General features: G+C 40.0%; 1 protein-coding gene across 1 annotated transcript in view; it reads right to left on the bottom strand.

Annotated features, from left to right (window-relative positions):
* rnf213b (ring finger protein 213b) overlaps nucleotides 1-14,361 on the bottom strand; it is a 44,045-nt gene that overhangs the window by 27,136 nt on the left and 2,548 nt on the right. Inside the window, exons 4-22 of the mRNA XM_047377095.1 lie at nucleotides 12,187-12,356; nucleotides 11,818-12,101; nucleotides 11,493-11,731; nucleotides 11,190-11,396; nucleotides 10,899-11,112; nucleotides 10,763-10,818; nucleotides 10,524-10,689; nucleotides 10,302-10,448; nucleotides 9,650-9,748; nucleotides 9,434-9,562; nucleotides 7,072-7,237; nucleotides 6,795-6,962; nucleotides 6,570-6,719; nucleotides 5,860-6,488; nucleotides 5,137-5,296; nucleotides 4,831-5,048; nucleotides 4,300-4,443; nucleotides 4,077-4,223; nucleotides 96-1,359 (exon numbers count right to left, since the gene is read on the bottom strand). Coding sequence (XP_047233051.1) covers nucleotides 96-1,359; nucleotides 4,077-4,223; nucleotides 4,300-4,443; nucleotides 4,831-5,048; nucleotides 5,137-5,296; nucleotides 5,860-6,488; nucleotides 6,570-6,719; nucleotides 6,795-6,962; nucleotides 7,072-7,237; nucleotides 9,434-9,562; nucleotides 9,650-9,748; nucleotides 10,302-10,448; nucleotides 10,524-10,689; nucleotides 10,763-10,818; nucleotides 10,899-11,112; nucleotides 11,190-11,396; nucleotides 11,493-11,731; nucleotides 11,818-12,101; nucleotides 12,187-12,356 — 4,757 coding nt within the window. The remainder of the gene's footprint in view (nucleotides 1-95; nucleotides 1,360-4,076; nucleotides 4,224-4,299; nucleotides 4,444-4,830; nucleotides 5,049-5,136; nucleotides 5,297-5,859; nucleotides 6,489-6,569; nucleotides 6,720-6,794; nucleotides 6,963-7,071; nucleotides 7,238-9,433; nucleotides 9,563-9,649; nucleotides 9,749-10,301; nucleotides 10,449-10,523; nucleotides 10,690-10,762; nucleotides 10,819-10,898; nucleotides 11,113-11,189; nucleotides 11,397-11,492; nucleotides 11,732-11,817; nucleotides 12,102-12,186; nucleotides 12,357-14,361) is intronic.

Below are 14,361 nucleotides of genomic sequence, written 5' to 3' on the forward strand. Positions count from 1 at the left end.
ATACTTATGTCAGGACATTTCTCCTTAACCCTAATAATTGCAATTAAAACTTGAAGCTTTTTCACTGTTGGAAGCTAAAACAGGATTTTGCTCACCAACTGCAGGGCGCACAGATGACACCATCCAAACCGACAGCTGATCTGGAGAAACCAGAGCGACTGGGTTTTGGGACGTGTTCAGGGTGAAGTGATGATGCAGATATCTTCTAGCACTCTCTTTTGTTAAACTCATGCCAATCTGCACCTTGTAGTTGCTGAAGTAAGACGGGACACATCTGTGCTGGTGAACAACAGGACTGACTATCACCAAACGATAATGTGGGCCCGCACTTCTCTCTAGATCTTCATAGAGCTCCACCAAGGCTTCACTGGCTTCATATCCCAGCAGACCAGGATTAACCAGAGAATAGATCTTCTGCCACTTTTCTCTAGAGTCTTGGCAAAGAGCTCTGCGTAGAAAGATCTCAACCTCTTCTTTGGTTGTTTGGTATCTGCAGACTAGGACCTCGTCAGAAGATGGCAGAGGCTGCTCTGGACTCCCCATGTAAAAAGACAAAGTTGTGGTGAAAACTTCGGCGCTCGGACAAAGCACAAGGTTTGGCTTTCCCTCCTGGAAGACTGGTGGGAGATTCCTGATTATGTGGAGCGGATTTGTTTCAGACAGGCACATTAGAAGGTGCGCAAGGCTCTTGATGTCCAGGGACTCAACAAGATACAGAGGCATGTTTCTCCTGAACTGCATCCAGAGATTTTCAAGACTACCCCCATTTACATGATTACCATCATGATCTTCTTCATCGTCTGATGAAAACTGCATTAAATCATGATCCTCTTCTTCTGGATGCTTGGATGCAGCTGCTGTCATGTCCATTAAAGCTTCACAAAACTCCTCCTCATCTTCAGAGTCATCATCATTCTGTGATGCCATGCTCACTGCATTTTTGTGAGCAACCCTAATATCATTCAGCGTGCACTGAGGCTTGATGGGAAAAAGCAGGTGCCACAGCTGCTGAGGAACCGATGCCTGACATTGACACACTTTATGAATCCAGTGGCACATGTACACCAGCTGCTCTGAGGTGAAGTGGTTCAACAAACTGAAGCTGGAGCGCATCTCGCTGAGGAAGGAGCACCATTCTTGGTGGCAGGAGTCCATAGACTGAGCCAGTTTCTGTAGCTGCTTTGTCACTTCGCCATTGTACAGCATCTGCTCCCCCCTGAGGGACAAGAAGGTGATGCTGATGCATGGCTGCTGGTCTGGGCAGCAGTGGACCTCAGCAGACCAGGCCTTGAAGAGCATGTTGCCAGATGTTTGCATTTGCAGAAGGACAGATGCCACTCTCTGAACTCCTTCAAAAACCTGAAAAAGATTATGTATATAGGAAAGGATAAAGATTATACAAACATATGGAAATAAATCATTTACATTTTTATGTACAGATGCACCAATCAGGCAGATTTTGCTGGCCAATAAAGATTTGAGGGTTTTCTTTGAGCTGCTCTTTCTGATGTTCTTTCAAAGTAAGGAGTACAGGTGAGTAGGTCGTTGATTTTTATGATTTAATATTTTTTACTTTGTTAGAATCCTTGATAAAAGTCACAAATGTTTTCCTTTAAATTCCTGAATGTGCAGGGAGTCCCCTCCCTGTACTCTGCAGCAGTACGTCTGTGTCTGTGCCTTCAAGTCAGCTGAATTCCACTAAAGTCATTGGCTATCGTTGTCTGCTCTACTTTCTTCAAAACAAACATGGCAATCAAGGCTCTGATTACTGCCAAATGAGCCAGATTACAAACGTTTTCAAAGGTGGTCTAAAGTATGGAAGTTCTTCAGGTTAAGTAGTGTAAGGATTATGATATTTGATTAGTTAATATTTATCAAAAAATATAATTAAAAATCATAATTCAGAAAAATTATTTCTTAACCAAAATCATTACTTATGAATAGAAGTCAGAGATGTCCTCTGGTGTTGTGATTATTGGCTCAAAGCCCTTAATAATTACAATTAGTTAATTCTTGTAAATAATTGATCATTATTAAGCAAAAATCATGTCACTGTTTAATCAACGGCTTCACCGAAGGTGGGGAACTTTGACCTTATTTTGACAGATAAATCACTCTTGCACGAAATAAACACAAACGCTTCTCTTAATTATATATATGAAGATTTATTGTAGCCAAATAATCCTGATATACCATTATTCTGGTCCAAAGATCTTCACCTAACTAACAAGCATCATTCCACACAAAGGGGATAAAAATGACTACCTAACAATAATAATAAAAGAAAAATATATGCGCATCGAGTGTCTATGAAGATCAAAACCAGGAGTTTTATGGACAAAATGTGTAATTTGGGTTAAATGGAAAGAGAAGCCTTCCTGGTGTGCTGATGTCTCGATTTTGGCGATCAGCTGGTAGAATGGTGGGCTGCGCCCCTGTAGCCAGTAGCACCTGATTGGCCCAAATCTCAAACAAAGAGTCATAAAACTCTGAGGCGGGAACTCAGTGGAAAAACAAAGGAGTGGTCAGGCGAGGCCCGGACCGCTGTTGCTTTGAAAGGAAAACTTTAAAAGCCCAACCTCTAACTCCTGGCTGATTTGGGATCAGCTGGACTAAACCATGAACACGCACCTTGCTCAGCATAAAACACTTCAATCAGTATTGTATGCAACAAGTTGATACCTTGGATTAACTACTGGTGATTCTAAATCACCTTAACTGCCTCATCCTGCCCAAACCTCTAAATGCACCTATCCAGTTTAATATGAAAGGAACGAAATTACTTTGACGTTGATTTCTTCTCTCCACCGGTTGAGGATGGGTCGTAGGTCTGAAGGGAAACAAGGTTGGGGGGGGGATCACGCATCCGTGATCAACTCAAAAAAAAAAAAAAATTGGTAAACTTCTCATCCGTCCAGGAGGGGAAAGTATGAAGAACCGTTAGTCGACTGAATCAACAAGGAGGAAACTCATCTCCTTAGAAATAAAACCTCTGTGGGTTTTTCACCTGCGCCGGGTATCGGCGTGGTCTTCGATCGGTATATGAATCTTCTGACCTTCTAGTATCAGACAGATTTCCAGCTTTCAAGCTCTTCGAGGAATGGCCGTATGGAGAAAAGGTTCGCCTGTGAGCTTTTGTCTCTCCAGATATGTGCCTCCGATGCGTCGTCCTTCGGACACGCTGGAAATGGCACGAAAGTTTATTTTCCACGGGTTTTATAATCCCAGGTGACATCAGATCTGCGACGTCTGTTGAGCTGCGCATGTCGAACTGCCCGACCAAAATGGATGACCCCAACAGTGGGTTAAACTGAAGTTTGAACGCTTTATAAGTTTGTTAAGAACCGCTGCAGTGCAAGTGCCATGCAGGAGCAGCTGAAGAAACATCAAGTCTTTCTTCTAGCTGCTGAGAGGAAGTCTGCTTGCTACATTTTCACATTTTTCCTTTCTGTTTAACAGATAAGTTGCCAGCCTGTGACTACATGTTTTGATACATTTTATTTCGGTCTGTTTTAACTGTTTAGATAGTGTGAATATATAAATGAATCAAATTTAAACAAAACAAATAAAAAGTTAATCAAAACTAGCTATTTTAATGTTATAGGCTCCATTTTAACTAAATGGTGAAATAGAAATCGACTTCTTTGGAGTTGCATTCTAACTTTATAAAGTCTATTTCTGAATATTCAGGCTTCTGTATTTATTAATACATACATATTAATGGCTTAATTTTATTTTTTCATGTTGGAGGTGGCACTTTATACACATATCTCATACTAGGAAATGTTAAAACATTTTACTTTGCAGAACGCAATTAATAAACGTTTGTTGAAAATAGCTTTTAATGAGGATAAATATTTGTTTAGAATAATCAGCTGATGAATCAAACTGATGCAACTGCAGTTGATTAGTTATATGTTATGAGCTGAACTTGTCATAATGCCAGTCTGAACTAATCCTGTGCAGCAGACCCAAATGGGAACAATAATCCAATCAATTCAAACATTCAGTATTTGTGTTTTATGGCTTATTTATTCACTGATCATGATTCAATTCTAACACTAAAAGCCTCTTACCTCTGTGAATCTGTTGACCTGTTCTCTACCGTGTTCCCCTTTAGACGACATTAGCATTAGTTTGTTCTGGAGCTCCAGTAGATCTTCAAGCTTGTAGCTTTTCTCCTGCTTTCTCATTTTCACCAGAACCATGTTTTCAAGACATCTCTGAAAACAGTTGAAATGAGTCAGAAAATGGCTCGGATCAAACCTGAAAGTGTTTGAATGAGGGCTGACCCTTCACCTTCTCTGGGCTTGCATTAGACCATCCAATGTGATAAACGCCATGTGTGTTGATCGAAGAAGCAAGTGAGAGTGAAGACTGCTCCACAGAGCCGTGAGTCTCCTTCAGCGCTCTCAGCCAGCTCAGCAATCTAGTTGACTCTCTCTGAAAGACAAATCCAGTGCCGTCAACATCACTGCTGACCAAACACCTGGACCTTACAGATCCATACAGGGCTGTGCAAAAGTTTCAAACCAACCAGATTTCTTTCTATTTTCATTCTAAAGAGCCAGACTTTTCTGTGAACATTTAAAGGGGATTAAATTAAAGGATTGCAAATTTGTCTTTGTTTTGTTTTTGCTTTGCTAAGTAGGCTGTTACGTTTAGACACTAAGCTAATGTATGTCTTAGAATATTTTTAGAAAGAGAACTTTGAGTAAAAAAAACCAACAGACTGAAAACTGGCAAGAAAATTCAGCTGTGTGGAAGGAAAATCTAATGAACCAAGGTTTAGATCAAGAGCTGTCTCAGTTGAAAAAAGTATATGAGTACCAGTTTGTCAGGGAGCTTCTCATCTCTGCTCTGGGTGTCCCACACCTGCTGAGCACACTTCATGAACTCCTGGAACCCGGCCTGAGGGGAGAGGGAGTAGAGCAGCGGGCCAAAGCCCATCACCGCATCATGGAAGCAGGCCACCTGGTCGATCTCTGTGTCATTTTCTCCAGCAGATATCGAAGCCAGTTCGACATAAACCTTGACATCGCTCATAGCTGAAAAATTGATTGATTGTTACAGTTACTTTTGGTAAGATTACTTTAAAAAATGTGAGAGATTGTATGTTTCAATCGTTCAGCCTACTTCTGAGGTTTTCCCTGACCCAGCTGATCAGAGTTTGGCTTTTAAGAAACTCTTCCAAACATGCAGTCTGCTTCCTGTTGACTGCGGAGAGCTGCTGTCCGGCATGAAGCAGGTCAGCTTTGAGAGACCCGAGGACCCTCTGCTTAAAGGAGTCTTCATCCTGATGAAGAGACAAAGATGTAACTAAATCACTGCAAACCTCCATCTCTGCTGGACAAAGAATTATATTAAATTACCATCAGTGACTTCTTTACCCTGCAAAACATATTGTTATAAAACACTCTGAGTGAAAGGTTGATCAAACAGGCTAACCAGGTCGGACTTTAACTTTTTTTAACTTTATTAAGCATAAATTTGGACCAGACCAGCAAAAAACATACCAACATTTTTTTCTAGGATAAATGGTGACAAGGACAAGCTAGCCTTAAACATCCAGATGTTCACTGATATTCAGTATGTAGAAAGGGGATCCAAAGAAAACAAGATAGAAATGTAAAAGCTCTGTACCTTTTTGCGGGGTTCCTACTTTTCCACACTGAAAAAACCTGGTTTTGTTTGTGAAACCATAAAACTGAGACTAAATTCAAAGCTCTGATGTTGAACATTTGTTCTAAAGCTTCAGTTTGAACTGCTCATTCCAAGGATTATGATCTCTGATTGTGAATTAAAAAAAATCAACACAGCTAATTTACAGGTAAATATGTGGAGGATTTAGAGCGTTACCAGTTGACTGAGGGCGCTTATTTCAGTGAAGTTTCCGGAAAGCATCATCGACTCAGCGATTCTCAGGACTGCTCTGGCTGCAGCCGCTGCCTCACGAAGCAGTCTGTACTCCTGGATCTGACGTAACCTCGGCTGGACCCAGTTCTCCTCAGCTGTGACTTCTCTTGCTGAAGAAATGGTCTCTGACATGAGATCCAACTCCTTCATCAGCAGCTTTCCATCCCCCTGATCACCAGACTCCTCTAACACATGGTCGAGCTGCTTAAACGTGATGTTTGTCTCAGCTATGCTGACTCCAAAGTGTAAGAACTCCTCCAGCAGAGGCTTCCAGATGTACTCAGAGATCTGTGTTAGAGTCATCTGAACAGGAGGCAGGGCGGGAAGTCTTGATGCTACAGATGCTGCTCGTTTGACCCATGAGGAGAGAATCAGGTTGCTGTGATGCAGTTTGTGCATCTGTGTGGACATTTTCAAAACATTCATACTAATTTTATACCAAAGGACTTGAGGAGAACCAGTCTTCTGCAGTTTCCCTTCTGCATCAAAGGCCTGAACAAGCACAAGTTTGTTCAGGCTCACAGCACTGATGTCTGTACTGTGCTGCACTTCCAGAGTCGACACCTCAGGAACTGGTGAAGTATAAAAACATGTTATCAAAGTTCGAATTAAAGTTAATTATAAAGTAGGAACAATGATTCTAATACACTGACCTGTGATGCTTTCTGTAACCTTCGCCAACATCTTCATCAGTGTATCTATCTCCTGTCTCCGCAGCATGAAAGCACCCAGGTCCTTCTCTCTCCCACTCAAAACAACTTCTGCATCAACAGGAATGGTCTCAGACTTGGTGAACTTCTTATCTGTGGAAGATATTTTCCTGAATGAATCTCCTGTTTGGGTGAACGTTTAATTTACTGTTGACTGATGTTTCATACATTGCTGGTAAAGTCTCTTGAACTGCTCTTGGTATTTCAGGCAGGTCTGTAAGTGTCCCAGAGACACGCTTCCTTCAAGCAGGGACACCACCAGAGGATGGACAGCTTCCACGCAGCTGTGAACCACCTGTCCTGCCGTATCGTCCACCTTGATGGATCTCCAGTTATCTTAGAAAAGAAATAACGGAGGCTACTCGTAAAATATAATGACGCAGAACATTAAACTTCAACAAAAAATTTACAAAATGTTATGGCCTGATAAAAGTAAATGGCTTACAGTTAGAGAGCAGAAAGTTCACAGCTGACTGTGGATCCAGTAGCTGGACCACCATGTTGTCTCTGAACCGAGCTGAAGACTCTACCACAACAGCAGACGTGACTCTAGGAGGAAGACCTTTTAGTTTCGATGCCAGACTTCTCATCAGCTCTCCTTCCTGTCCTCTCTGTGAACAGAATGACAGAATCTGACCTGACCACGCTAAAAATAAACACTCACAATAAGCAAGGTAAAGTTAAATGTTTTCACTTGATTGGTCATTTTAAAAAGGGCGTTTTCTCTAGAGATACCATTAAATGGTATGTAAGTATATAAATATTGTACATTTAATGATTGTAGCCTGCTACCTGATACAGTTTTACATTTAATTTAGGAAAGTACAAAACTTTTTTGCGGCTGCTGCCAATCGCTATTGGGCTAAATGTCACAATATGATTCTGTGGTACAAATAACCAAACCCAAGCATGACTTTAATATACAGAAACATGATAGAAGAGGGTACAATAAGGTGAAAAATACACCAGGCGAACCTACAATGGAGCAAAAGGAGAACAGGACATGGAAACGGAAAATAACGGGAAAGTGTAACGTGAGGATCTGACCAAGAACAACGAGGAGAAGAGAGCTTATAAGTTAAATGAAGATGTGGAGATGACAGGATGCTGGTGTGATAGTCAGGAGAAAATAGGGAGCTGAAAGCAGGGAGCTGAGGGAGGGAGACTAATTAACCTGACTGGAGCTAAACCGAAATAATCTAAATGTACAAAGAACACAAGGATGAAGGAAGAAACTAATAAACAGGGGAATAAACAGAATCGCAACACGTAGAGAACATAAATAAGAGGGAAATGAAAAAAGACACACAAAAATAATTGTTAACTGGAGTATACAGACTCTAAAACATGCTATTGGCTGAAGGAACAACCCACTCAGAGCAGTAATTAAACCAAAACTGTACAAAAAATATGTACACTTTGCATTGAAGTTGTAAAACCTTCTTCGCCTACAAATATGCTCTATCCAGAACTCCTCAAGTGGTCTAGCTTTAGCTTCACCTGGTTCACATTCTGTAAAAAATCTCCTATTAAGCCCCTTTTGCTATCTGATTATTAATCAATTATTCGAAAAAAGATTAATCGATTAGCAAAATAATTGTTAGTTGCAGCCCTACTTGCAACCTTAAAGACATGGAGCTCATTAATAAATATCAAATATCAGTGGAGACACACAAAAAGCTGCTCAGTGATTATAGGAAATGTTTGACTGCTATTACTTATTGATTATTGAGAAGGTCAGAAATAATTTATGGCATTACATTTTTTTATTAAATGTAAATAACAACAATCTTTTCTAATTTTCAAAAAGCATGCTACTGTAATCGCTGTGGCACCTTCAACCTGGAGTCTTTTGGAATTTTTTCAGACTTAATACCACAAAATTAGACTGATGAGTTCTTATATGAAGAATCTCCAGTAAATGACCTGAAAACGTTAACATGCAAAGCCTGGATAATGGCAGTTTAAGCTGCTTTAACAACCAAATAAAATAAAAATCTGTTTATCCTCTAAAACAAGGGATCAGCAACCTGCGGCTCCAGAGCCACAATTTTTACATTGGCCCTAAATAACTGGCTAAAAATAATTAAAAAACAACTAATGTTTTTTGTAATAATAAATATAGTTGTAATGAATTTCAACCATAGATTGACACAAAAGTGCTTTGGGCTTTTCTTAGATAATCTTCCAAAAATATAAACATCACATAGAAGAAAATGTAACTATCCTCTTTTTGCAAAAGATTTATGTTTTTCTTATTTTAAAACCGATAAATAGAAATAAAATGGCAGTTCTTCAGTTGTCTTTTTTTAAACCGGTCTGGTAACACTTGCGGCTCTAAACAAGTTTTATTTAGCTGAACTGAGGGCAAAAATGGCTCTTTGGAATATAAAGGTTGCAGACCCTGCTTTAAACCTCAGGGAATTTTCCAACCGCACCACAGTTGCTGGACTCATTTCTGGAGCCTACAGGGATGAGGTGGAGCAGCTGGCTGGATGTAGAGACAATAACCTGGACCTTTACACAGAGAAGACCAAGGAACTGGTGATGGACTACAGTAAAAACCAACTTTATGTTCATCCTCTCATTATAAATGGGGACTGTGTGAAGAGGAGTCTCGACCCTCAAGCTCCTTGTTGTTCAGGTGAGGATGATCTGACCAAAGGTGTGACTACCATGAATTTGACATGGTTCTATTCTATTCTACCTTATTCTATATTTATGCACTTTTTTCAACAAAATCTGACTTTTCTAGATGTACAAACTGAAAATATCCTAATGATTGAAATCACTGATCAGTACCGTACCTGACAGAGTGTCTTGATGGCCGAGTGAAACATCTCATCAAAACAGCTCTGAACAACGTTGTGACTCTTGCTCAAAGCAGCCGAAGATGAGTCCAGACAACAGACTAACACTTTATCTTCATCAGCAGCCTGCACAGAGAGACATTTCAGATGAGCAGCTGGTTTTCATTTTAGAAAGTAATCAGCATGTTCCTACTGAGGAGAAAGCAGGCTGACCTCATCTATCCTCTTCTTGAGATCTTTCTTTAGCGTCGCCTCCCAGTGGGAGGAAACATCTTCAGAAGAACATTTAAACTTCAGCAGGGCGTCCCATAGCTGTTCATTTAACACAGAAATCATTGCTCAAATAAACAAAAAACAGGTTTAATTATGTGAAAATGTGTTTACTCTGAACATCTATAAAAAAACAAAATAAATAAATTAGATTTTTTGTTTGGAAAGGATTTTGGAAAATCCAAAATAATGAATGTCTTATGATTTAGTGAAGATTCCATTTTCAGGTTCGCAAAAGAAAAACAAAAACTCTATAATCTGTTGCAATAAGATATAACAACTTTTTTCTGTATTTCAGCTACATTGTTATGTGGAACTTTAGTCTGTTATTGACAATAAAATTGCTTTATTTTACGTTTAACATTTTATTTTCCACACAGTTCTATTATTGATTTATCCAGAAAGTAGAAAAACCTATTTTGTTTCCATTTATAATTCCGTTTGCAAAATCTGTGATCAGAAATCAGGCAAATATATCTCTGATCTGTGCATCCCTGCTAGTTTAGTCTTTTATTTTCTTTTTCTACTCCTCAAAACAAGTATTTAATCAAAACAAAATTATAGATCGGTACTGTAATTTTTGTCGGCTGTATACCTCTATTTCCTTTGGATAGGTGAGTAATTTTGCAGTCATAAGTGGTTTTTTTAGCAGTTCATCCCTCCAAGTACTGATCTGCTGCTGCACAGCAGACAACTCCTCCACGACCGTCTGCTTAGAGGCCTCATCATTATGTTCTCCAGACTGAACCCACACACAGAGTTAATTAATCACAGTTAGAGGAGGTGTTGTTAGGACATACAAGTAAAAGATGTATACCTCTCCTCTTAGCTTCATCTCCAGAATCTCAGCCAGTTTCAGCACCAGCTGGAAGGACAGAACCACTGTTTGGTACCACGGGACAATTCGGACAATCCTAAATGTGCCCTTCAACACATTAATGCTGCTTATGAACGCTGGCTGCAGGTTGCCAGATTCAGCCAGTCTAATAACACAAAGCAAAGATTACAACCAGTCCAACACAATAAAACCTGAGAACCTTCTGAATATTTCTGTACCTGTTCTTCTGTTTCTCCACCATCAACAGAATGTGGCTCAAAGATTTATCGACAAGCTGCTTTCAGACAGGAACATAAAGCAAATGTTAGAAATGTGAAACCTTACCCTCAAGCCTGAAATTGAACCTTTTCTTACCTTCACATTTTCTTGGTCTTTTTTAAGATCCATTTTCTCTCCACATGTTCGCAGTCTGTAATACAGACTCTGGATCAGATGTTCTACACTGACTCCTGTCAGCTCGGAAAATTCAGGAAGATCATCAAACGGGATCAGAGCCAACCAGCTCATCAGGAGTAGAGGCATCTCTGCAGCTGCTGGTAAGTTTTCCTGGATCAATGAGAGCATCCTCCTGCAACAGACATAGTAGGAATGTCAAAAGAAATCAAGAAAAGAAATAAAGTTATCGTTGGTCTGCAACGTACTCACTTCCTTTTGTCAGAGTGGAGGTGCACATTTTCTCTGAATTTGATGAAATCGATGTCTTTAAGTCCTGACCAGTCCTCCTCTTCAACACTTGGACCCAGTTTAGTTGCATTGGCTCCCGGATGTCTGAGCCTGAAGAGCAGAGGAGGGAGCAGGACGAGCTCCACCACAGTCTTCTGGACACAGTGGTTCATCAGACCTATCACTACGCTGTGGGACAAAATGATTGGATAAAAAAATTAGTACACTAATTAATTAAGCAAAAATATAAAACTTTAAGTCAAAATGTTACAAAACAAAACTTACAACTGAGGATTTTCAAACGAAGCGCACAACGCCTCCAGGTTCTTCTTATCTGTCACAGCCTCTGAGGACACCAGCAGACACAACTCGGCCCAGTCTTTGACTCCAAGATTGATGTTACAGGATCTGGTGACCATGAAGACAGACAGGCCCAGATCCAGAGGACTGCAGCTCCCTGGCAATTTCTCCTTTGGCTCTCCTTTTAAAATCTGCACCAAACGCTCTGAAATCAGCTCTGAAGCCTGTAGATATAAATGTTTGTTAATGATGGAATATTGGAAGTGCAAACTAGAATATTTAAGGCTGTGTTAGTTTCTGTAGAGCCAACCTTGACTACAGGAGGTTTGGAATAGTCTTGGTATAAAACTCGAACATCAGCTGAATGGAAACTCCGCGTAAAATGCATTAAATGGTCACAGAGTCTCTTGGTGCTTTGTCTGTCTGATGGAGTCCATTTCTGAAAGATTCTGTTCAGGAGAGCGGTTGCTGAAGTCTGCCAAGCATTGGAAATTTCGTCGCCTTTTGATTTCTTGATCCTGGCCCATTGCAGGCCAGCTGTAAAAAAGTTCCGGCCATCATCCCGACAGATGAAACCTTCATAAAGGTGTAGCTCTAAGAAAACACAAACAGATTGTCAATGGTCCACTGAAACCAACAATGAAGGATTTATTTCGCTCACTTCAAGTCTTGTGTTTACCTTTGACTGCTGTGGCCCATGGAATTTGAAGAGTTCTTGAGGCTGTTCCAGAAACTTCTCTGTTCCGCTGCTTAACACCATACCAGTATTTCACCAGATCACCTCGGTGCAGTGTACTTTCTTCAACAGAAAGATGTGCTTCTACCAGACAGTCTGCCTGCGTTATTCCACTGAACAAAAAACATTTGGGGTTTCAATCCAAATTTTATTACAATATTTAATGCAAAGTACAGCAAAGTACTTAGTTTGTAATAAAAAGAATAATTTATCCCTTAAATCGTCATCTTTGACTTTACTAAATCAATTTGGAGACAAAGGATTAAAAAGGTTCCGTTCAAATAAAGTGAATTAGCAAAATGTATAGTAAAAAGAATGTTAAACTACCTCGCAGATGTTCAAAATAACATTCACAGCCCACTGCAAAAGTATTCATCTCCCTATAATTTTTCCACATTTTCTCATCTCTGTTCTACAAGCTTCGGTGTATTATTAAGATGTCATGTGACAGAGCAGCAAGAAGTGGTGCATAACTGTGAACTGGATGTAAAAAATGCACCTAGTGTTCAACATTTGCTTTCAAATACAAATGTGAAAAGTTCTGTCTATTTGTATATTCAATCCCCTTTGGTCTGATACCTCTAAATAAAATCCAGTGCAACCGACCAAGACATGTCTGTCTGCCTAAACTGACAAGGAGAACATTCATTTAGATCCACAGCACTTGTAGCACAATATGTTCACATCACAAATATTACTCCTGAGCTAAACAGAGTTAAGTCAAGTTATTGCTGAAAGAACGACATGAGAAGTCCTGTTTGCAGTTTGCCACAAACCATAAAGGGAACATGTGGGAGAAAGTGCTTCAGTTACACCAAAATTCAACCTTGGTCTAAATTCAAACACTATGTGTGGCAAAAACATCTCCTTAAACACAGCATCTTAAGCAGGGGAGGGAAGGTGGTCAGAGTTGATGGGAAGATGAATGTAAAAACAGGTGAATCCTGAAAAACAAACTTGTTAAAGTGCTGCAAAGGACTCGAGGTTGCTGTGGAGGTTCACCTTCAAGCAGGACAATGATCCTAAACATACAGCCAGAGCTGCAATGGAAGGGTTAACATCAAAGCGTATATAAGCAATGTTATTGTCCACAAGGGGAAATTACTGTACAAATACTGTACAACTGACAGAAATACAAACATAACCACAACATTCTTGACACCAGGATGCAAACATGGGCTCCTGCAGTCTCTATCTGGGCCTATCAGGTCAAATGATTAATGAGGCTGACAACAACAGGAACCAATGAGCATTTATAGCTTTTTGCATTGCACTTTATCATCATGTGTCTGCAAGTCGATGGCTGCAATTATGTAATTATAGTGGGGAGGGTGTTTGTGGTCAGCAGTGACTGTACTTCTGTAGAGCTGGGGGAGGTTTACAAGACGTATCCCTGGTCCAGTCAAAGTCTGAAACTAAATCCAATTGAGAATGTGTCCCAAGACTTAAAACATGCTTGTCACAGATGTTCTCCATCCAGACTAAATCAGGGGTCCTAAACTCCAGTCCCCAGCAGCCAGTGTGCTGCAGCTTTTAAACAAATCCCTGGTCCAAAGCAAATGGATTAAATGACAAATACCTCCTCAGGATCCAATCAGGTTTTTCACTGAACTGATAATGACCCAATTATTTAGTTGATGTCTGTAGGAGTATAGAACGCCAAAGTGTTCAAAATTAGATAAATAAATGAAACCAGGCCAGATGCCAATCCAGGCAACGGTGGAGAAATTAATAGGAAAACAGAAAAGTATCCTTAAGGACATTTATATTAATGACATATTTACAACTTTCACATACATGTTTATGTAAAAAATAAATATTTAATCATTTTACTCTAGATTTTTGGAGAGAAAACGGGTCCAAGTACCTACTAATGCTTATCTGTTATATACTTTTGTATCACTTTCAGCAATTTATTTCTCCATAATCATGAGAGGTGAAAACACAATCTCTTCAGATTATGTCAGAGGGTCATCTATACCAGTGTTTCCCAACCCTGCTCCCCCAGTACCCCTGCCCTACATGTTTTAGATGTGGCTCTATTCCAGATCAATAACCCCATAACAGCAATAACCCCGCTGGTTATGCCAGACAGCACTAAAGTCTTGAATGCTGTGC

The sequence above is a fragment of the Girardinichthys multiradiatus genome, chromosome 10, assembly GCF_021462225.1.
Source record: "Girardinichthys multiradiatus isolate DD_20200921_A chromosome 10, DD_fGirMul_XY1, whole genome shotgun sequence".
Lineage (NCBI taxonomy): Eukaryota > Metazoa > Chordata > Actinopteri > Cyprinodontiformes > Goodeidae > Girardinichthys > Girardinichthys multiradiatus.